The sequence below is a fragment of the Corapipo altera genome, unplaced genomic scaffold, assembly GCF_003945725.1.
Source record: "Corapipo altera isolate COAL_440 unplaced genomic scaffold, ASM394572v1 2b, whole genome shotgun sequence".
NCBI lineage: Eukaryota > Metazoa > Chordata > Aves > Passeriformes > Pipridae > Corapipo > Corapipo altera.
This window is the reverse complement of record NW_020884874.1, coordinates 27649038-27673527: the sequence shown is the minus strand read 5'-3', so window position 1 is coordinate 27673527 and position 24490 is coordinate 27649038. Positions and strand designations below refer to the sequence as shown.

The window sequence follows — 24490 nt, the reverse complement described above, 5'->3', positions numbered from 1 at the left end:
TAGGCAAGTTAGGAAAAAGTTTCACAATCATTTAATTCTGCATCTGCATGCTGCTCCAGTAATAGGACAGTTTAGGCTGTAGTCAAATGCTGGGCAAATCTAGGATGATATTTTTATTCAAATTTGCAGTGGATAGTAAAACTTGTGCTCGATTTATGCCGGGTTTATGTAAGACCACAAGCACAAATTTAACCAGTTAAAAACAATAAATGCAGAATGAGGTTACCCTGGAGCAAAATGTGGTGCAAAATGTTACTTTTCTGCCTCTCTGCACCCCCATCTGCTCTGTCAGCACTGAATAATCTTGATTCAGTAGTTCCCTACTGGGTTTCACTCCTCTGGTACAGCACCAGCATTTGTGTACAGTAAGAACAACGGGTTCGTGAAACATTTTTGTGCCCCTATGCCATCCTGTGTGGCTGCTAGCTCACCCTTCACCCCTGAGGATGAACTGGAAACATGCCACCAAAGGAGCTGTCACCACCCCACGCACCGACAGCAATTGTGTTTTTCCCCTAACACTTAGGAAGATGGAGGCCACAGGCTCCTGCCACTGCTGCTGCCTGTGCTGCACAGCCTCAGCCCCATGTGGGTCTCCATTTCCCTTGACCTGTTCCCAGCACTCCTTCTTCACATTAAGTTATTTTTCTCCTGTCCTTTATGAGTTTAGTGGCAGATTCCAGCTGAGGGATGGCATTGTATACCTCTGCGATTTCAGCAGTGCAGCCATTTAAATAGGGTGATGACCCATTCTAGCACCCCTCTTGCTTGGGTAGGCGTCTTCTCTGTCCTTGGCAGCAACAGTGAAAAGGCTTCAGCCACACAGAGACGAGGACAAAAAAAAAAAAAAAGAGTACTATCCCTAGCTTTTCCGTGTTGTTTTCTGGAAAACATGATTAAGTCAGCATTCCTAGGAAAGGTGAGGCACCTTTTGACTTGTGAGTGCAGAAATGGTGCAAGATGGCACTGTGCCCAGAGGCACGGGGATGAGCTGATTAAACAGCTCACAGGGTCTTCAGAGAAAATTATGTGCAGCCTCGATGCACCCGCAGGTTTAATTTTCTTTTACTGCTATCTTCGGTTTCTTTCCTCCCATGTTTATCCACTTCATTTGGGTGAAGGGTGGGGAGGAAGAGGAGGAGGTGCTCTTTCAGCTGGAGGTACTTTAGGGTTCATCAAGGAAGGCTGCTGTCCCCGGGCTGCGGAGGTGCTCGTTTCCAGGTTCTGAGGGGAGAAGGAAAGCCTGCCCGAGAAACAGCATCTGCTGCTCAAGTGTCGTCTGCTCTGATCGCCTCTTTTGGCTTTTTTGAGGAAAAATTGAGCCAATTTCCTCAGGTAGTGTTTATTTGAAGTGAAAAAAACCAGCAAAACCAAACAACAAAAAGCCCCACGTTTCTGTGAGCATCTCTTCGTAAAGTCTCTTCACCTCCACGCAGCGAGCGCTCTCCCCCCTTCCCTCGCCGCGGGCCCCACCGCGGTGCCCCCTCCGTCCTTTCCCGGGACGCGTTGCCAGGGGGATGGCGGCGGCCATGAGGGCCGGCAGGGGAGGCTCGGCGGGCTGGCCCGGGCAGCAGCGCAGGTACCGCGGTAACAGAGGGACGGAGGGCAAGGCAGAAAGGGCAGAGGGTCTTGGTGTGGCTAGGGGTTTTGTGGTTTGTTTTTTTTTTTTTTTTTTTTTGGGGGGGGGGGGGAGTTGTTGTTTTTTTTGTTGTTTTGTTTTAGTTTGTTTTGGTTTTGTTTGTTTGTTTTTAATTCTCCTGTTAGAAAATAAAGCCCTGGTTTTGGAAAAATGCCCCCTTCTCCCCTCACTCTTCAATAGCTTATGTTGGTGTTGCTGTGGAGGCTGACTGACCCTGAGGCTCGTTGTAAACCGCCTCTGCAAGTCATTTTTTCAATTTTCAATTTAATTTTGCCTTTCAAATACCCTCCCTTCAGCCCCCCCCCCCAAAAAACCCCAAAAACACCCCAACCACTTTTGCCTCAAAAAACACAACTTCTGCAGGTGCAGAGCTGTACCCAGTGATCCACGTGTGGTGCAGTTGAAGCTCAATGAACTTCACCTGATCATTACAGCTTATCTTTATACACTCAAGGTCAAAAAGATTTTTCTTACTAAGTGTTGCAGAAGGGAGTATCTTTCACGGAGTAGGAATTTATAGTAGTTATCTAAGAATTTCTTCTTTGCATCTCTTCTTCCTTTGAAACTGGTTTGCTGGCTTTGATGTGAATTTAAGGGAGAGAATATTGCTTAGAAGGATCAAACTCTTTTGTACTGAAGATATAGTAGAAAACTTGTAACAGCTTTGTATTGCAAAAGATAAAAAAATTATTTTTGTTTGAACAGCTCGGTACCTCCTTAACAGTTGAACATCACTTTTGTAATGAAGCTATGTTGCTCTGAGACAAAAAAATACAGAATTCTGGTAGTCTGTGGTGGCAAACAACTGCTATTATACTAAATACAATTGTTATGACCCAATTACAAAGTTTTTGTTAGCACTGCTTACTGTTAGAGATGACAGCAACCTGCTCCACCTTCTACCTGTCTGAAGTCAAATAGTTTGTGAATGTTGCTTTTGGGACTCAGAAGCACCTTAGAAACTATGTATTTATAAAATGTGGGTTACAACTACAGCACTAATCAGTCTTTAATTGTGTATATACCAGCACACTTAAATATTTCTAAAATATTTGTGTTTTCTTGATTGCTGTATAATAGGCATTGTAGGAAAATTGCAAGTGTTGGCATTGCAAGAGGGTCTGTTTTTTAAATCTCGCATATAAATTATTCTGTTACAGAAGTTATTTAACTCTATTCAACACTGATAAAGCAAAAGCAGTAGAACAAGTTGTTTGCACAAATCCCTGCATAAGCACTTAATTTTATCTTAGCAATTACCCTTTTTATTGTTTTGGAAATAAACACAGCAGCTTTTTGTTAATAATTTTGGAAAAGCTGTGAGAGAAAGTGTCAGGAGAGTGCCATATTACTTAATTTATTCATGCAGACAAAAGATGAAGTAACTCAGAAAACATATTAAGCAACATTTAGAGCAGGTGATGTGTCTCTGTAATTGCTTTGAGATGAGTGCTGTCTTTCATCATTTTAAATGCATTTATTACATATAAATGGGAAGTCATCTCATCTTAACAGAGAAAAATGTAAAATGAAAACGCTTTAACTGCTGCTTGTAGTAGTAGCAGGTAAGACTAAAATTTTTATTGTGATGAAACTTTCATTTGGGCCCGTTAATCAAGCTTGAAATTGGCCTCTTAAGTAGAGGAACACCAGAGGGTGATTTTTATCTTCAGTAATACCTTTCAATGATTACTGCAAAGGAAGGAGAGTAGACTTCAGCAGTAGCCTTCTGAAAGGAATTTAGAAAATCCCTTTGGTAATTTATCTGAACTGCTGGGAATATTTAGTTTTACATGCTTCTGGAACAGTACACTAATGCAGAAAAACTTCACAGACATATAACAATAACAAGAAAAGAACTTTTCAGAATTACACAAAATGCAAGCAATGAATTGGGTGTAGTTACAAGGAGAAATCAGCAAAGGGAAATAAGACTTTACTGAGCAGGAAGTGATCGAAAGTAATTGGTTTTTTCTGGCATTTTAAGATGTGCAAGAGCAACTGACAGAATGGAAATAGTTGTGAAATATTCTTTGCAAATTTTGATTTATGTTAGTAAGTCATTATCAGTACAAACATTTTGAGATTCCTGACAGGCAAATTAGGCAAAATATTATCTATAAAGAAGTCAACATTACCCAAAATATACATACAAGATATTTAATTTGTGAACTTTTTTCTCCCTTGAAGTGACTCCAATTAATTTTAATATGTTTTCGCATGTGTTAACAAAATCTGAGTCACTGTGTAATAGTGTCTTACCCCTCTCATGCGCATTGGTGCGTGTAGCTGCTGTGGCTTTTCTGAAGCAATGTGCATGCTGGATGTAGCATGCTGGATGTAGCTGCTGCTACCAAGAAAAGTCTGCTGTAGCCAAGTGCTGCCTGCCTTCCCTGCATTTCACTCAGAAATTAATCTCTAAAAATTGTCCAGTGCTTGATTTTCATGTTACTTATTAAAATAAGATTTGCTTTTTATCCTGTAGATTTTATGAAAAGAAATGTATTCTAAAACTTGTTTTAGAATACATTTGTACAATAGATTATTTTCAAAAAAAATTATGTATTTGCTGCATGCTGAAGTAGAATTTTCTTTTTAGATCAATTTATTCAGAAATTTAAGCTAGTTAGGTTGTGGATGGAAACAAATTTTTAATAGTAAGTTTCTAGCTGTAGGTAGAATAGTGAGTATCAAAACAATATTCAAGATCCCTTTTTCAGCAGTTCAGCCCATACAGAATGAATTCCTCCTGGTTCCTCTTGTCCTGGAGAGCACCTTAGCCTCCAGACCCAATAACAAGTGTGAGGACTAACATTTCTTTGTGATTGCTCATGGAGATAAATTCTGTGTGGAAATTTTTCAGCTGCCCATTCTTCCCAGTACTTCATGTTGGATGTCTTCTTCTTTCTTGTTGCGGCAAATAATAATAATAATAAACTGTGCTGTTGAATTGTGTTTTCAGAAGTTAGAACAATTTTCATCCACATATGCACCCATGAGCATTCATTTGTCTTGGGAAGAAATATTGCAGATTTGGGATTTGTCATTTCATTTGTTTTCAGAATATGAACAGTTATGACACTGGGAATTATAGAAACTGTTGAATATTGCACTGTGTCCAGTCAGTTAAGTTAGGTCATGTGTAATTGCTCAGATTTTTTTTTTTTTACTTTTGAAATATGTCAGTGTAGAAGACGTGCAGGACAAAAGGAGAGATGAAATAAAACTTGGAGCACGTGAAAAGCAGTGGCAAAGGAAGCGATCACTGCACAAAGGCTGACTGGTGAATGTGACCTCGAGAAGTCAAAGTGAAGGTTTCTGTTCTAGTTAAGTGTGTGTATGAATATTGTGGAGGCTATCAAAGTGCACACAGCTACTAGAGAAACTTTCCCATGGTGTTCTGCTTTTATGCCCAACTTTGCTGATGGTAACCTGTGAAAAAGTTTAGTACAGCAGGCCTGTTAAAAATTAGTGTCATGTGCCATCATATTACAAATCTATTTAATTTTCAACCTTTCTTCCCCTTCCCCCCCCATTTATTCTGTAGAAACAAAGGAAGAATGGATTCGACAAAGGTTCGTGAGTCATCATTTTTGGTATGTCAACCCCAATGTGATTAGATGCTTTGGGAATGGGAAGAAGAAATCCTTGCCCTGAGGAGTGTCCATCTGCTGTGGGCAAGAGGCAGTGCACTGACAAGTCACTCACGGTAGCAGTGGTGCTTAAAGGCTTATGGGGGGCTTTCTGTTTCAATAAAGACATTTTTAAGCATGTGCTTTGGCAAAGGGCTAGAGAGAATGTGTGCAGGCAATGGCAGCAGTAGCAGCATTTGCTAGGGCTGAAATAAGAAATGCTTCAGGAAATAAAAGCTGCCAAAGCAGAATGGGAGTGAGTGACTTGAAAAGTTGGCTGATTTCAAAGTACATGGATAGGTGTAAAACTACTGAAGGTTGTTGAAGTTTCATTGTTCCTTAATCAAATGAAGTTTGCCAACTAAAAGCTGGCTTCCAGGGAGGTGAAGGTAGTTATTTGGTAAAAAATCAAAACAAAAATGGGCAACAATAACAACAATGACCATATATTGTTGATTTTCTAAGGAACATTTATTGCTAACAAAGCCAAAGGTCCAAGTAGATACTGCTCTTACGTATAGTAAATATACGTTTAGCTTCTGTTTAGCATTTGATGTTAAATGAAAACTTCATTTTCTTGCAGGTAAGTAGAAAGGGATCAAAAAAGTTAATAATGTGAATGGGAGAACCACCCAAAACCTAGATTATTTAGAGTAGATTGAGTGATAGTATATTAAGGCTTCTCCTGTCTACTGCCTCTTATTCTTTTAACACTTTATTAATTCTATTTTATTAACAGTAATCAGTATAGACTACAGAGTACTTATGAAAGATCACAAATCCGAATTTTTCCAGAGATGTAAAAGTGCCACATCCCCATTACAAATTTTATCCCTACAGTAGAGTCATGCCAAGTTAATTGAGTTGTCTGATAGGTCTTATTAAAGATCAGACTTGCGTCTGACTGATGGCAAAGCATAGAAACATAGAAAAGTATTAATACTAAAGCATGCCCGTTTCCTGCCAAAAGTGTGATGGTAATGCTAACTTTCCTAGTGTGATGCTACCACGTGTGATTAGCTTTATATGTGCTAAGGCACTGGAGGATGCAGAGATCTGCCTCTGTAAATCTCACTAACACTGTAGATGAGTGAAATGGTAATTCCCATTGACTTTTGCACCTGGCTTCATTTTAACCTCTTTTTTTTTTTTTTAATCCTTTTGGATGTGTATCTGAATCTTTAAAGTGCTCATCATTTTAAAATCTAGGTTTGTATGAAAAACACAGATTTTGGAAGTTGCAGCTGCAAAGCTGTTACATTGGTTGTTGCTGCTGAATGGGGGCTTCTTTCTTCATCAATGCTCTGAAATGTTTTTATTTCATCAGTTTTGAGATGTATTCCTTCCTTCTGTGAAGTCATAAGTGGCTGTGTTTGTTTAGGGAAGAAAAAGAAAATCTACGTTAATACAGTACTATAAATATAATAACATGTGTAAATGGCATACAGCATTACTGTTTGCAAGCTCCATCCGTGGTTGTGGAGCCCTGGTGTATTACAGAATGAAAAAACACTCTCTGCATCAAAGAATTTCATGTGGTTGTACAGTGTGAAACGAGTGGAGCAAAAGGAAGACAAAGTACCAAGGAGGTGGCACATGCCTTTCCTCACTCCCTCAGCAGGGTGATAAAGTGTTGAGAACATTAGCAGCCCTTTTATCTTTGAGACTGTGTTGTATGTGGCCATGAGCTTACTCCATGTATCTGATTGGCTTGGTGAAAGTGGCAGCTCCCTCATGAAAGAGCACAGCTGAGTGTCTCTGGGGGAGATGAATGCAATTAAACTTGATGGGTCTAATCCAGCGTCTACTAGCGCATTGAAGAAAGATGAAAACAAAGAGTTGGCAATATTATAGCAACTAATCCAAGGTGATTTATCTTCTCTTGCAGTCTTTACTAGTAGTTTTGCCTTATTCTCCAGGGATTTCTCTGTGTGTTTCTTGGTAGAGATTTATTTTACTCACTGTTAATTTTTTTTTCTGTTTAGGATGGGTAGGAGCTGCACTTGTAATTTATCTCAGCCTGGAAACTGATGCTGATGTAGTAAAGCATGAAAGGAAGACACCTTGTCTCTGTCTCTATTGGGATGCCTGTTCCAACAGCAGTGATTGGCTGGGGGAGTTTTGCATTTTGAAATGCATACCCAAATGCATGAGGATTGAGGCCTGTTGTAGAGCTGATGGATTGAAAATATCACATTCGATCCTATGCCATGTGTGCTCCCAGCATAACTTTAACTTAGTTGTGTTCTGAAGAGGTTGTGTTTCATCATTTTATAGTTACTATCAATTGAAAAAAAGGTTCCATCTAATAAAACTCATGTCAAGACCTCAGGTCAGAATTTTCTTCTTGAAAGACTTAAGTAATAAAGGCCAAGAAATCCATTGCATTCCTGCTCTACTCTAGAAGAGCAGAGGAGTGCAAAAAGGAGAAAGCCTACTGTAGAATCTAAAGGGCACGGCCGAAAGAGTTGTGCAAGTGGTGTGAAGGAGACTGTGCTAGAAACACAGAGGCAGTGCTTGCCATAGAATCAGGACTTGAAAAAGAATGAAGGGAAGTCATCATGGTGATTGCTGGGGATGAGAACACATCAGTCAGAAGGCTGAATCCTAGTGATGAAGTTCAAAAGGACCTTTAGCCTTGACAGGTTAGAAGTAAAAGAACAGATGGCAAGCCAAAAAGTGACTTGGAGGGGCAGATACAAGTATCTGAGTAGACACAAACTCTTCAACCTGGTAGAGAGACTGTGGAGATTAGATATGATAGAAATCAGCAAAATCATGACTGGCACAGAGAAGATTAGTAGCCACTGCTTTTTCTTTCAACAATTCTTCCAAAATAAAAATGAGGGGACAAGCAATGGAACTGAAGTCTAAAAACCAAAGTGGTTCTTTGCATAAGATACATCCGAGGACTCCCACTGGGTTAAAATTTACGTGAGTTAAAAGAGTGACTGGATAGGTTTGTCGAAGAGGGACCTTTTGAATGTTGCCAAATACATAGAAACTGCTGGAAATAGCCAGAGCTGAAAGTAGTGGAAGGCCATGGGATTGTTGAGGGGGAATATCTTACAGGCTGTTATACTTTAGCACTGATATTTGTGGCTGAACTTACAGATTAAAGTAGTGAGTGGTAGAAAAGTGACTGTTTAACCTATTTTTCAGTAAGGGCATGCTACTCTGGGAACAGCGTATTTGGAATGATGTGCTTTATGAAACAAAAAAGCACTGCAGTAAAAATGTTCAAAAGTGCAATCTCCAATGGTTTTGTTTTCATACTGTCTTCACAGGAATCTCATGATCATGTTCTTTTGGATATTCCTGTCACTAGAGAGCAGTTGAATCACTATCGAGCTGCAGCTGAAGCTGCTCAAAGTGAACTTGCAGCACTTTCAGTGAAGTATGATTGTGTCGAGTCACAGGTACATTTAAAAGCATTTCAAATCCTTCTCTAAACCTAAAAATTCTTTGGGGATACTTTATACAGAGAATAGAAAGCTTGCAGAAATCCCAAAACTTGCTTTTACAACAAACTTTTGGTTTTTTGTAACATTTTTGGTTTTAGAATTTCTGTGTGATTTTTACTTTGCTTCCTTCTGTGATCAAGAGCTAATTATGAGTTTCTGTTTGAAAGATTTGAATCAGTCTAGCTTTTTGTCATTGTCATCTAAATTCAATCATTTTGTTTTAAACCTGAAAGTTAGTATTTTTAAATTAGGGTTGTGTAAAAGTTCTGATAGATGTCCTCCTGTTGTTGCTGGTGAGTTAAAATATGGCTGCTCATCTTTACCCATTTCTCCTCTTTATTCAAATCACAGCTCCACAAATTTGCTTTGCTTTTATCATCAGTGAAATTTTGTTTGTACTAATGAGGTTGATTGTAACTAGAAAGGCTGAAGAACACGTACACATACTTTGCAGCTCTTCCTGCTGTCTAGACGGTGCTTCTCAGGAGGGGTTTTATTACAGGATATTTCCACAAATATTTTTTTTGTAATGTATGACTGGCTAAAGTTGATTTGATCAGTCAAAGTCAGCAGTGTGGGCAGTGGTAAGTTTTAAAATGGAGTAAAATTTGCCTTTAGAAGACATGAAATGCTTATGTTTATTTACATATATTTACAGTATCCAGACAGAGCTACAGGAATAAGTGTCCATTGGTTGAGCTTTAATTTGATGAGTTGATTCTGAAATGACTGCAGAGTTCCCCTGCATTTAACATCCATCCAGGATCAGTGCTTTAAATTTCAATTTTAAAAAGCCATACAGAATCTCATGTTCTCATACAAAGAATTTATTACTGGAAATGTTGAATGACTTTATTGCCAGAACGACTGAATGATTTATAGATTCTTTCAAGACTGCGCTTGCAAAAGCAAAAGAATAGTCAAGAAAGCAGCTGTTCATGCTCTTGTTAATAAAGACCTTCATGACCCAGCTGAGGTCAGAGCCTTGTTCTGCTGAGTGCTCTGTAAAACTCATGATATGGGATTATTCTTGCTTTTTCTACTATTGGAACTGACCACAAAGACAATGGACAGAGGAAAAAAATATCATATGGGGAGTTGAACCACAGAGAAATTTTAAGGTTATGAACACTCTGAGATACCAGAGTTTGGTCCAGCTGCCAAGCAAAGCAATTCTATTGTTCCTTTAGCTGCTCATTTCCTTCCCCACACTGCCCCACCCCTTGTGCCGGCACAGATGTATGTGTATTTTTTATGATGCACTGTTTTGTCGATGCAATTGAAAAAATCATTCCAGTTGTGTTTTAGCCAGATCAGTTTCCCAATCTTATTTCACCTTGTAGCCATATTAGTGCTTCTGCTAGCACAAAGAACAGGGTGGAGTATGGAAATGAAGCCCATGAACCTGGGAAAAGGCCAAGCTGCTTTTCTTAAAGTCAGTGCTGCTTTATGTCAGCTCCAAGGTGTCTGATAAACCAGCACTTGCATGTGAAGCATAAGCTTTTTGAAAGTTGTGCTGCTGCTGTAAGGGTGATTCTCCTACCTGATTTCTCAGTGTTAGCCTTTTCTCTGTGATGTGGCCAGGTCCACTTCCTCTTTCTCCCCTGTGAGAGGAAAAGTGAATTCTTTTCTGACAGCTGTTATTTAAGTTGCTTGTGGAGAAGTCAGACAAACAGAGCTGGTGCAAGGTAGAGGACAGGCATGTGTGGCTGGAAGCAGGAGAAGCAGGACGTCTCTTTTCCAAGGGAGTTGCTGTTCAGTTGGCTCACCAGCCTCTTGAATTTCTCTGAATATTCTTGGGTTTGGTCACACTGGAAAACTCTGGCAGAGCAGTGAATTTTACATTGTGCTGAATTGCAGTTCAATGTCGTAAATATTTTTGCCTTAAAATGTTTTCCACAAGTTAAAAGCCCTACCACTCTTCATAAAGAGCAGTTAATGTGGCTTAATTATTTGTCTGTTAATTTTATGTAATAGGAGAGGAATGCTTTGGATTGCATCTTGCTGCTTTTAATTGGAATTGTCAGGAGATCTGAAGCATGCCTTAATGCTTCTTGTGATAAAAAAATCAATTTTAAATTATTTATTCCTTTTAACAAAATTGCAAGGAAATTTTATTTGCCTGGTGTGTCTACCTCAAGCTCAGTCTCCTTCAGAAGCTTGTAGCAGAGATAGTTCAATGGAAAATTGTATTTTTAACTAAAAGAGAGAGGAAAGCCAAAAAACTGCATTGAATTGGATTATCAGACCAAAAAATAGCGATTTACATAAGATGAGAAGAGGTTGCCTACCGCACAACATTCCAAAGATTTACTTGCCTCTGAAAATGTCACAAATTATGAAGAGGCTCCATACCCATACAACAGGGTACTTTGCTGTTACAGCTTCCTGCATCTTTAGATTTTCTGTGGAATTGTGCACCAGAATTGGAAGGAGGCAAGTGGCAGGCAAAAAAGAGGGAATAGTGGTGTTAATAATTTTATTGTAAAGCAGATGCATGCAAGACAAGGTTGTACAGCAGAACTTAAGGTAAAATTTTCCTAAATTTTGAATTATTAAATAAACTTATCTTCCTGTAAGATATTATCGTGAAAAATTGTGTTGTGTTACCCTACAGTAGCTTTTGTTCTTACAAACCTCTTCCATTACTTTTTCCTAGTTATATGAAAGTAAAGTTGTATCCCTCCACTCAGTCTTTTAGTGGTAGAAAACTGAATCTTCTGTTCCAAATTGTGGTTTTTTGTCACATTACTAAGCTTGTAGTACAGTCATGTTATTTCACAGAATCACAGAATATGCTGAGTTTGAAGGGACCCACAAAGATCATTGAACCCAACTCCTGGCCTTGCACGGGACCATCCCCAAGAGTCACACCATGTGCCCTGGAGTATCATCCAAACGCTTCTTGAACGCTGTCAGTCTTGGTGCTGTGACCACTGCCCTGGGGAGCCTGTTCCAGTGCCCAACCACCCTCTGGGTGAAGAATCTTTTTCTCATACCCAACCTAAGCCTCTTCTGACAGAGCTTCAGGCCATTCCCTTGGGTCTTGTCACTGGTCACCACAGAGAAGAGAACAGTGTCTGCCCCTCCTCTTCCCCTCACAAAGAAGTTGTAGAGTGCAGTGAGGTCTCCCTTCAGTCTCCTCCAGGCTGAACAGACCAAGTGACCTCAGCTGCTTGTCATACAGCTTCCCCTCAAGGCCCTTCACCAGCCTTATTGCCCTCCTCTGGATAGTTTCTAAGAGCTTAATATCTTTCTTATATTGTGGTGCCCCAAACTGCACACAATATTCAAGATGAGGTTGCACTAGTGCAGAGTAGAGCAGGATAATCACCTCCCTCGAACCTGGGCAAATTATTCTCCATTAATTTTCTCTTTTTCTGTCTATAGCTTCTTGAACTCAGGTCCAGCATAATCTCTAAAGAAGCTTCTTTTCAAGAGCTGAAGGCTGAAGCTGAAAGCTATAAGGAAAACAATGCTAGACAGAAATCTCGCCTCCTGTCTTTGCAAACACGAATCCAGGAGATGGAGGAAGAGCTGTGTGTGCTTGCCACTTCTAAAAACCAGGCTGAGCTGACAGCTCAGGTGGCATATAAGGAAAACTGGGAGCTGAAGGAGGAACTGCACAATCAAAATACCAAACTTAAGTAAGAGTCATGTAAGATGAGAATTAATTTTTGGTTGGGATGACAGAATGGTGCAATTGTCAATGCAGAAAAATATATTGGTGGACAATCTTTATTTCAGTTCTAAATTCTGTTACAATGTCTTGCAAAACTATTGTACCTGAGTGTGTGGAACGTGTTGAAATTTGAATTTTGTTTTGAGTTGTTAGCCCATAAATAGGATTTTGAGTGTTTTGTCCTTCAAAGGTGAAATGATGATATAAGTCAGCTTGGTGTAACCTCATTGTTTACAAAAAAAGAAGCACAGAGGACTTTTACTCTGAACACAGTAGAAGTTATACATATGCTTTCCTCATTTAGGTTATTTCCATGTGTGGCACTGAGGCAAACTTTGTACAGACTGGTGCCCTGGTCTGTCCTTATTATGTGCCATCTTTTACAGACGTTTACCATGGGCATACTGCATAGACTATGCAGTGGTGAGTGACTGTGCTCCTGCACCGCCCCAATCTGTTTTCCCTTCTTCTCTGTCACAGCTGGAACCAGAACAGCATCAAGTGAATTTCTTTCTTAGTGTAAAGCTGTCTGTTAGGAGCAGTCTAATAAAGGAAATATGGTATAATTCCTAGTTAGTAGCATCCTGAAAGGAACATGTTAATGTTTGTACAGCTTTCAGTAATGTTAGCTTTCTCTGACATTGCTTCTGCTTTCTTTTGGATGTTGCTGTGTGGTCTTGTTTTGTTTACTTTTTTAATGTGCATAAAACTGATAATAAAAGGCAGTGTCTTTTAACTATACTGTTCTTAGCATAGTGTATCAGAGCACTTATCTGTCAGTTCTACATAATTGCTCCTATTTCTGTGGGAGGGACACTGATAGCAATGTTGATCACAAATCAAATTGCTGTGAAAATATTCTGAACACTAAAATTTGAAAATCGGTATCAGTCATGTTAATAGACACCTTGTAGACTTTTGTAATGGATTTTTCCACCCGTTGGCAGGCTGATATTCATAATTCTCTCAATACTGTCTAGTTAAGAGCAAGGTGAGTGTTTACCAGATGTCTGTATTTCCCAGAATAGTATTTTGCACAGCTCTGCCAGGCTTTGTGTGTTAGAAGTGAATAACTAAGTTATTTTAAAATCTAGCCGATTTGCCAAAAGTTCTGCCTAGAGAGTGCTTATGTTGATTACCAAAGATTTTAGATAGGATCCCAGTATAAGTGAGGTTATAGTTAAGTCGAGAAGTGTATTATGCATCCTAGCAGCATAAAAAGCATCAGTCTCTGACATAATAACTATTAAGATTCTTTAAAATGCTGTTTCTGGTGGAGAAAAAAGGGAAGAAAAACCCACTCTCCCATTTGCCTAACTCACTGGGAGAAAACTGCTGAAATATTGTGTATCATACAGTGATATGATCGATTTTATGGGCATAAATCTCTGCTGTCACTCCCAGAGCTGTCCTGGCTTCTCTCTTTGGCTCATGAGACTTGTGTCATCAGTTCTCTTTTGTGTTGCTGCATGGTGATCAGGACCAGGTGACTGCTCCAAGAGAGAAGTGAGCAAAATAAAATATTGATTTCCAGCTCTGCCAATCCCAGATCTGGTTCACTGTGCACCTGGAGTGGACCACTGGACTTCTGGCAAAAGGGAAGGGGTAACGGGAGACTGAGTCTGCTCATTTGGAGGAAACAAACATGTTGGATTGGCCATGAATGTGCAGTGTTTGCTTTCCAAGTTTTTTCTCAACCCCAGCTAATGGTTACATGTGTCACTTAATACTAACCAGTGTACTGACTTAATGAGCTTCAGTCACAGTCTAACCACCTTGGTAGTGCGTGGCACATGACTAGTCCTAATTAGGTATTCAAAAAGATTTTCACTGAACATCGCTAATGAAATGGAAGAGCAAGCCAGTATGTAGGAAATGCATATTTGCAATTCTGTTCCTGGGGATAGAGTAAGAAATGTTTGATGAATTCTATGATTGGCTTCCAGGATGTGCACCTCTCCTGTTGAAAATGGTGCTTTTTTACTCAACAGATCTATTGCCATGGCATATTTAGAGTGTGAACTGTGAAAAGCTTTTTTCTTCCTTTTCCTTCCTTCTCTTTGCTCATTAGTTCTAAAGAGCTAGCAAAGCTGTGAAAAAGCTGTGTTCTACTTTTTTTTGTACCTGATTGCCTATTTTCTGGGTGCTCACACCTTTATGGCCCTACTGGAGGTAATTAGGTTATTCGTAGAGTTATCAAGTACGTGCTTTGTACTTCAGATTTTTTATTTTTAGAAGCAGACATGGTTCTGTGTGTGGATGCCTCATTTTTTTAGAGCCACAGAACAGTTGCGGGATTGGTGGTCAATCTTATACCATATTCTAACATATAGGCATACATGTATGGCATGTCTGGAACCTCATGCCTTTTCACTTGTGGCATACCTCCCTCTCAGGACAGCAGTTTGGTGACCAGCAGTTTAGTGACCATCTCACAGCTTTTGCTGGTGCTATAGAGGAAAGGAAGGTGCCTGGAAGTGAGAAAGCTGTGAGGTTCTTGTTTTCCAAGGGCCAGTGTCTGCTGCAGAAGGCAGAGCTCTTTTGGCTCACAGTGTGTGCTGTACAGTAATTATGTGGAACTACCCTCATAATGTCCAGAGCAGTAATTAATGTTATTAATTTTTTGTTATTCTACAGTTCTCTTTCACTTTGCAGCATTGTCAGCAGCTGTGCTGTTCTCCCTTCTAAGGCTACACCTTAAATATTTTCGTGGACCATCTGTTTTACTTACTGATTTAAAGCCATTTAATGTACTGTGTTTGCACTCACTGTGCATTTCATACCGGAGTCTCATGCTGCTCATGATGCTTTGTTTGACTGCCAACCTAGGGAGGAAGAAATCAGAAATGGAAAAGAATGAGTCCAGAAATGACTACCATGCCCACCTTGAAAGCTGAGAATAGTGCTATACTCTAATAAGCAAACGAGTTTCAACAAAATATTTGCTTTAGATAGCTGTTTGGTTATATCTCATGTCTTGGTTTCTTCTAGTATGAAGAACTGGCTTTAGAAAGTACCTTGTTTTTCAACTGGAAGCATAATAGCTTGTCTTCCACTCTACCACTAAGTGGTTATCTGAGAGGTATTGGAGTTGTTTTTTGGATTACACTAATGGTCATTTTGAGCTTTGTTTGGTTGGCTGTTTTTGTTTCTCTCATTCCTTGTAGTTTTTCATAAGTGATGTGTATTTCAGCATCATGAGCAAGATTTTTTATCTGTTAGCTACCTATGCAGATTGTGGTGTTCTTGTTTGCTGGACTTGTCTTTGTCCCTGGCAAGGGAAGTGATGTAACCACATTTATACTAATGAGTTAAACTGACTGCTAGTTTAGTTGGTTGGTTGTTCTTATCTGCCATTTACAAACTGATACCTGCGGTTAAGGCTGGAATATGTATTCACACGATAAGCACCTGCTCAAAGTTACGAAATTGATGGCAAAAAGCTACTTTTCCTTCCAACTTTTGTCTTAGTCCTTAGATATTTTCTTTTTTAATCCATCCATTTCATTGATAGTGCTGCACCGCAGAAGACTGTGTAGCAAAGCAGTGTCTCCCATCTCTGCTTCTGTTGGTAAATTTCCCTTCACAAGGTACTCTGGATGTCTTGCACTTCTGTTAGTCCAGAGAGGCTTCTCTTTCCTTGGAGTTTGTTGGTCAGCACTGTCAGCTTTTTTAGAGGGGGGAAGTGGAGTGCTTTCAGCATATTTTTACTCAAAGTTGATTACTCTCTTCCCCCCCTTACCTTTTCTAAGCTTTTGCTTGCACTTTCTACTGCTAGTGTCTTGAGGGCACTACTGATTGGTGTCACCTGATTCTTGTGTTTTATTTAAATCTTGTGCTGAGAATGAGGTTGGGATCATAGAATACTCTTTGAAGTGCCAATCAAAAGCAAAGATAAATGTTTACACAAGGGAACAACAAAAGTTATATGTATTAAATAACAGACCATAGAAAATTAAATGTAACTTTTAAAATTCATTTGCTGGTATGCAGAAGCTAGCAATAGTCTTGGGATAATGTCTTTTGCCTTGAATTCTTTTTCAGAGAACATTCATCCTGGTGTGTGTATTTTTTTTCTGTCTGACTAGTAAATATTGGAATAAAAGTGAAGAAAACATGACTCAAGCTTCTAAAATCAGCAGGAAGTATGAAGAGCTCCTTACACAGCTTTCTGGATTCTTGGACACAGACATCAGAGAAAAAGAGAAACCACAAGAACATTTAATGTCGAAGGTGATTATGTGAAGCCAGGGGGTTCTCTATAGCGATTTAATGGAAAAATATTTGATTGTCATAGAAATAAAGCAAGTGATGAAGATCTTTGTGTTTTATAATAGTTTGCAGACAGTGCTGTCATTTAAGACAGACTTTTTTTTTCATGTTGGGCTAATTTTCAAAGGTGCTGAACACTAATAGACCTCAGTGAACTCAGTCTGCTCTTATCTGCATAAATATTTTATCACCCGAGTTCAGTTTATCAGCCCTGATTAGATACTTGGTTGAAAGCTTTCCTGAAAACATTAACACTGGGAGTCACTAGGTGATGTGTAAACATATGGCACTAGATCTTTACACTTATCTCGAGCTGACATACCATTAAATAGAAACATCTGAAATGGCATACTCTAAAGCAACCCTAACTGTGCCCTGTAATAAAATGCTGTAAATAACTTTGTGGTGTTTCTGAGACTTAATCATAAACCACTACTATTTCTCTTCAGAATACTTCTGAAGTTCCAAAAACTAAGCTTCCATTTAGGAAAGGAAAATAGTTTGGATATTCTTTTAACCTCTGTCAATGCTGTTGAAAGACATATTAGTCTAATTTTATGCATTTTACTTGTCTTCTGTCTAGTCTTTGATATCCCTGTTTTTCTTTGGAGCACATGAGGTATTTGGGGAAATTCTGTTTTACTATGTTCACATCATTGTAAGAGTTCTGTCTTAATAAATTAAGATTATCTAGGTATGTATCACAGTGATTTCTTAAAGTACTTGCCCTCATAATATTACATAATATTGCAAGCACATTGAAATTGTAATAGGTACTCTAACAAAATTTAGCTAGATGTCATGCAAGAGGCACTCTTTCATACTTTAATGAATTAATGTAATTAGTAATTGGAACTTTAAAAAAATCTATTTTGATGTCTTTTAACGATGTAGTAATAAATGTACTTGGGAAATCTAATTGTCCTGAAAACTGTGTGCATTAGGAAACCTTAGCAACTCATTTTTCTTGGGTCTTGGCACATCTGTTTAGCTTCTTTTCCATGTTATGGTTTTATTTAAGACAGAATTGATCTGTTTTAGTCTTAACAAATGTCTTGCCAGTAGGAATCAGGGTACGTTTTTTACTCACTCTTTGAAGTGCCCACATTCATTAATTCCAGTTGTTGGAAACAGCATAACGTACCAAAACAGCCCTAGAATACTCCTGGAAAGGACTCCTTTTTCCAAGGTGTTGGCAGCTCATAATGGCAGCACACCATGTATTTGCCCCTGCCCTTGGATTACTTGTGAAATATCCGCTACTAACTCAAATCTCCTTTGCCTAAAAAGTTTTGAGCATAAATTGCAGCTTTCTTGTTCCAGATGAAAGGCACACATCTTAAAAAGCCAGGCTGAAATTGTCTGCTTTTCACATGAAGCAGTTACGTGATCTTTTTTCTGGCCTTCATGTCAAGCACGGATATGCAGCAGCAGTAGCTCTCCACCTGCTTAATAGATCATGAAGTTTGTGTTGGAGTAAATCTGACCCACTTTATACTAATGTGGGGGTTTATGGTGAAAATACAATTCTATGATTTTAATTGTCTTTCTGCTCTTTTATAAATGAGTAGCAGAGTGCAGTTATAAATCTGCAGGGGTCACCAGGAATACCATTTCTTTACTGGGATGATTAGGAGCAGGTATACAGGGATGAATATATGTAATTTTTAAGTGCTTTTAAGAAGCTACTAATACTTGAATTATTTCTCAAGGTTTCTGAAATATGTAAAGAAAATCTGACACTAAAAGACCGGGTTGCTGCTCTTCAAGAAGCTGTGAATGTCCATGAGATGGAGTCTAAAGCTAGCAGAGAAACTATCATGAGGCTAGTTTCAGAAGTGACAAAGGAGCAAAAAAAGGTGGCAGGATACTATCAAGACATGGAAAAACTTAGTAAGGTACATAATTGCATTACTTGTATGTTTGTCTAGTTTTCAAACGTTTTCTTGACATTTCAAATTAATTTTCAATAGGAATTGTATGACAAAAAATGCTTCTGAAAAACTTAGGTCGATTAGGGTCTTTTCTAAAAAAGGCATTTTTCTGAGGGTATTCTTAACTTTTTTAAAGTTTCAGAATATATAGAGATGAAACAAAAACATTTTTTAAAATAGATTTGATGCAGATTTGATGTCTTCCAATGCTGTTTGCAAATTTCTACTTTTGCTTTCTTGGTATTGTTGTAGCCTTTGTTGTGCTTACACAAACATGTAAATAAACAAATGTGCATAGAGTTAATGAGTACATCTGAGGCACAAGCATGCAACAATGAAAAAGTGCTCTTCTAAATAACATTTGTGTGATACTGCAAGTTTTCTGAGATTTCATTTACTCAGTTTCTTCAAAAATTCTAATGAGAAATTGAAAGGAATTGATAAGACACTATTCTTTCTTTTAAGGAATGGAAGGTAAAGTGTCTTGGCTTCCAGACACCCTAGATTATCTTTTCACTGCATTATAAATTTGTATTTCATAACTGTTGACTCATACCCAAAAAGTTGTAGGCAGTAGGATGGCTCTTGCAGGAAAGCACTGTTTTACTCTTGGGGAGCCATAGAGGAAATCTCTGCAGCAGGAAAGATGCTCAAATGAGAAATGTGAGTTAAGTTTTAAGTCAGGTATTCACCAAATTCACCTAGCTATGATTTGGAAAGGAAAAGTACGTGATTTAAAGATTTGATTGCTCCAGGAGAACTTGTCATTAAGTTTTGTACATCTCAAATGATGGACAAACAAAGAACATTTCTGTAGCAGTTTTCCTCATTGCTTTGTACTTTGAGTGGTAACTGTGGAAAGGAAGCAGCCCATAAGGGAAATTTCCCACAGGTGGAACAGTGTGGTTAAAGCTGATGGCCAGAACTTAAGAAAATAAGAGATGAAATTTAGACTGCCAGATATGTAGCTGAGTTGTGTGCAATTGAGTTTGAAGAAATTTTAAGCATAAAGGCAACCCCTGTGCAAGTGAGTTTTCAAATGTAATACAGCATTTTCCCCACCCCCAGCATTCTTTTTTTTTCTGAACAAAAGACCGCCACCGTACACTTGAAAGGATATAGTGTTCTGATTTGGTTGTAAGCAAAATACTTAGGAGATGAGAAATAGCTGGCAGTGTACTCTGGAGAAGAAAGAATTTGTTGTGGGGAAGATAAATGTTAAGTACCGCAAGGGTCATAAATTTTACTTACTGCTGAAAATAGTTCTTACCAAGCTGTGTTAAATTTTCTAAGACTCAGTGGAACTGAGGGAGAACCTGCACAAAAACTTAAACAGGTCCTTTTTGAGAACATTTTGTTCTCATACTTCATTTCAAACACAGGTGTGTGAGGAAGAACGGAGTGTAGTTTACTTACTAAGTAAACCAGAATCAGGAGATGTTTTAAACCAAGAGTAGGGCTTCCTTTGTGACTTGTTTTGCAAGTTTGCTCTGACTGCCAAAGCATTTACTAAGTTGAGCTAGTTTTACAAAAAATATTTTCCTATCATTATTGTGCATATGCCAAATACATAATTTATTTAACTAATTTTACAGAAATGTCTTTCCAAATTATTAGCATTGCCTTTCAAATGAAGTGCATGCCATCAGGGCTTATCTGGAGGCTGAAGATTCCTCCAGTGCTTTTTCAGTGTAGCTACTTACGTTAGCAGACACTGAGTAAATCTGTTTGTGTCTGAAGGTTTTGTGTTCACAAAAGCATAGTAAGAAATTCAGTATTGAAAAGGTAAGTAAAAAAACCAAAAAATACTTAAATCCTCACATGTAAAGTGTGATGTATGGGATCCCCTGTTGCATGGATGAGTATCTTAGTAGGTTACAGGGAGGGCACCAGCAGCATAAACTCAGTTGGACTTTATCATATACTTTGCTGCACAGTTAAAGCACATGAACAGAGTTGCACATGTTATAAAATGTTCCCCTGTAAAGGCGAAAAGCTGAAAGCCATACTGTTCCTGTGCCAGAAGACTCGTGCTCAGCTGTGTGTTTCTGGGCTGTTTTCTGAATTTAATTAATGGAATTGCCTGTAGCTGAGTTTACCCAGCAGAGGTTGAATACAAGTATGCCTGTGTGTGCCCGAAGCTCTCAGGGCCAGACATTTTGGCTATCTTCAGTGAGATGGCAGCCCATTTCTGCCAGTTTTCTCTTAAAATGTTTTCTAAGCATATAGAGACCATCACACTGTCATCTCTAGCAAGAGTCAGACACTGCATTGTTCCCTACCACTTCTCTGAATAATTGCCATTTTTAATTGCCAGGTAGTTTTCCACTCCTGCTCCTTATGATTTCTGTGAACTCCTTCTCTTGACCAGGTGCTTTTCTTTATGTCCTGGAAGGAGATAGCTGTCTATATTCTAAAATTCCTAATGAAGAAAATGAAATCCAGTTGGTTATGTTTTAAGGTTAATACATTCAAAATGTTCTTAACATGTTTGATATGTATGGGTTGCAGTTATTTGGGTTTAATTCAAGGAACATTAGCAAGTGAACAAAAATTTTATCTGTTCCCCTCTGTCTTACTGTATGACAGTAGCAAGCAGCAAAGAATAAAAACCAATACAGTCTTGAAACTGTATATAAGTAAAATATGTAAGTAAAAAAAAAAGGCAGTCAAGGAGCTATTTTTGTTGTAATGTATTACTGTTCTTTTAGAATTCCGAACTTCTCACATTTCTGACAGACTATTGCAAGAGTTTGCTCCTAGAAATCTGTAAATATTGTGCGTACTGTTATTGTGGCTGTGCTGGATATCAAATTTGCATTTGATGAAAAATGACTTTTAAATGCTCCCTAGATTTCTAGAATGAGAATATCTGTTCTTTCTTTCTGTGTGTCCAGACAGTGGTTGTTGATTATGCTAATCATAATTACAGAATTATAACACTATTTGAGAGTGTCTGTAGGTCCTTTAAAATGTCTTATTAGTTCTAACAAAGTTTCTAATATTTAATAAACTCCTCTGTGGTATTTATCTAAGGTATAGAAAAGGATGCATGTATTCTTCCAGATTATAATTTGCCCTTCATACAGCATTGCCATTGATGAACCACAAAAACTAGTGGATTATATTGTTTTATTTCACATCTTTGCTGATGATTCAACCTGGAAATACTTGTGATTTCACTCTGAAGTGCTGTTTTAAACATGTGTTTTGTAAAGATGTGTGCCATGCAAAATCTTTAAAGAACATACTTGAAATATAATCAAGCAATTTTAAGGAATACAAATATTCTGATGCAAAAATTAACCAAGAAAATACTCTTCAGTATTCAATATTGTCTTGTATTGTTGTTAGTGAGTAAAATTTACCTAAGTAGTTTCTAACCAATATGTATTTATTGAAATGAATTGACTGTATAAAACCAGTTAATTAAAATGTAAAAATATTATTTAAGGAAATTGATTAAACTTGAGAAACATGGCTACCTAAAATAGCCATTTTAAATATACCCAAATACTTAGATTGCAGGAGAGACAAGCACATGATTTTAGGTTTTTCTTGTCCCAACAGACAAATAAAAGAATGAGTTTCTCAGAACCTGGATTTTTTTTCTTTTTTGTTTATATGATGTCATTAAGAATATACATATTTGAGACAGGTTTCAGCAGGCATCACAGATATTTTCAGCTTGCATCATCAGAGAAGATGAGAGCAAGCTAGTTTACAATCCTTATGGTATAACAGTGGTAACGAGATGCAGGTAGTGTAAGAATTCATCTAGAAAATACCTGTATTCTCTTTTATGCCTTCTTATTACTGTTAATGTAATGTGGGTTGTTTATATGTATGTGTAGTTGACTTACTGTATTGAAACCCTGATGCTGATTGAGGTGCTGGTATTAATAGAATCATAGAATTATTTAGGTTGGAAAAGACCTTTAAGATTATTGAGTCCAACTGTTAACCCAGCACTGCCAAGTTCACCATTAACCATGTCCCTCAGTGCCACATCCACAGGTCTTTCAAATACCTCCAGGGATGGGGACTCCACCTCTTCCCTGGGCAGCCTGTTCCAGTGCTTGAAAACCCTTTTAGTAAAGAAATTTTTCCTAATATCCAATGTAAACCTCCTCTGATGCACTATGGGGCTGCCATTTCCTCTTGTCCTATTGCTTGTTAGTTGGAAGAAGAGGCCAAACCCCATCTGGCTACAACTTCTTTAGGCAGTTGTAGGGAGCGATAAGGTCCCCCTTGAGCCTCCTTTTCTCCAGGCTAAGCAACCCCAGCTCCCTCAGATGCTCCTCACAAGACTTGTGCTCCAGATCGTTCACCAGCTCCGTTGCCCTTCTCTGGACATGCTCCAGCACCTCACTGTCTTTCTTGCAATGAGGGGCCCAGAACTGGACACAGGATTTGAAGTGTGGCCTCACCAGTGCTGAGTACAGGAGGAGAATCACTTCTGTAGTCTTGCTGGCCACACTGTTTCTTGATACAGGCCAGAATGTCACTGGCCACCTGGGCACCTGCTGGCTCATGTTCGGTGAGCACACCCAGGTCCTTTTCTGCTGGACAGCTTTCCAGCCAGTGTTTGGTGGCTTGCACTTCCTTATTTTATAGCTTGATCTTTTGATTTGACTGTGTTTGTTTTCAGATGTTCACAATTTAAACAAGATTGTAATTAGATAAGATCCCCGGTACTGGCAAACTAATTTAGCACTGCCTTTCTGGAAGGAAAAATACACACTGCTGAAAACTGTAATTGAAATAAATTACTCTTTATTCTTTGCTGTAATTACCATAATGTAATTCTGAGCACAGGTGGGAATTTCCTATTAATAGGACTTGTTTAGAATAAAAAAGAGAAAATGGCAAGGAATCATGCCAACGTGTTTCTAAAACAGTTCTGTAATTACTTTAGTATTTAGTACAATTACTATAGTAACAAATAATGTCCTAAATGACAGGGTTTGTTTTTGTTTGTGTTTTTGCATGTTTCCCATTTTGAAACTATTAAAAATTTAATTATTTTTAGAATTGTATGTTTATACTTGGTTTTCTAAGGGTGCTCTGCAAACTCCCCTTTTGTCCGTCCTCCCTGCTGATCTATGTAAATGCTCCCAGATCTGCTCCTTGATTGGCACGTATTCTATTGATACAAATGACTACAGCAAGCACACATAGACCCTGAGAGACCCTTGAGTACTCACCATATTCATCACTGCTCCAGAAACAATTCTTTAATTCCGGTGTACACAATCTTATATCAGGCCACTTACTGAGCCTCTAATAACCACTGAGACTTCCAGAGGAATTCAATCACTCTCTGTAAATATGCTGTCATCTGTCATAATTTTGTGTCTTGGGTGAAGTAATATTCTTTCCTTTTGTATCATGTGTGAAGTAATATTCTTTCCCATTTGTTCTTTTCAATCAGATAATGCCTCGAGAAATGAAGACTTAGTCTTTGTTATACTTTTAGTTGGTTTCACTGCAAATATTTTTCTTGTATATGAATATGTAGGCACTCTTGGTATTGTGGGGAAAGATTCACAAGGTGACTGAGAGAGATTATTTTCTCTTTATGTTTAGATGGTTATTTTTCTTTAATTTTTCTTTTGTTGTTTGTTTTGGCATCCTGGGTCAGGATACACAATTCTGTCTGTCTGCTTTGCCCTGTTAGGTCAATATTTTATATATAACTGATATAGATATGTATGTACTGGCTATATTTCATTGTTTCCCAACCAAGCCTTTGTTTGGTCCTTCACTTCCCATTTCTGTGTCTAGATAATCTCAGGAATTTTTGTCACATTAAGTAAGCTGATCTCAGAGATCACCTCTTATCGCTATTTTCAGACAGATTGTGT

General features: G+C 38.4%; 1 protein-coding gene across 8 annotated transcripts in view; it reads left to right on the top strand.

Moving 5' to 3' along the window:
- Positions 1-24490, top strand: part of CCDC170 (coiled-coil domain containing 170) — a 46127-nt gene that overhangs the window by 8056 nt on the left and 13581 nt on the right. For 3 of the 8 annotated variants that reach the window (XM_027634255.1, XM_027634254.1, XM_027634260.1), the window contains exons 1-6: positions 1515-1579; positions 5187-5235; positions 8559-8690; positions 12126-12382; positions 16506-16650; positions 18402-18587. In XM_027634255.1, the coding sequence (XP_027490056.1) occupies positions 1518-1579; positions 5187-5235; positions 8559-8690; positions 12126-12382; positions 16506-16650; positions 18402-18587 (831 nt within the window). In that variant the 5' untranslated portion in view covers positions 1515-1517. Of the gene's footprint in view, positions 1-1226; positions 1336-1514; positions 1580-1762; positions 1883-5186; positions 5236-7256; positions 8691-12125; positions 12383-16505; positions 16651-18401; positions 18588-24490 lie in introns of those variants that run through there. The other 5 variants (XM_027634257.1, XM_027634256.1, XM_027634258.1 and 2 more) reach the window with 5 other exon arrangements.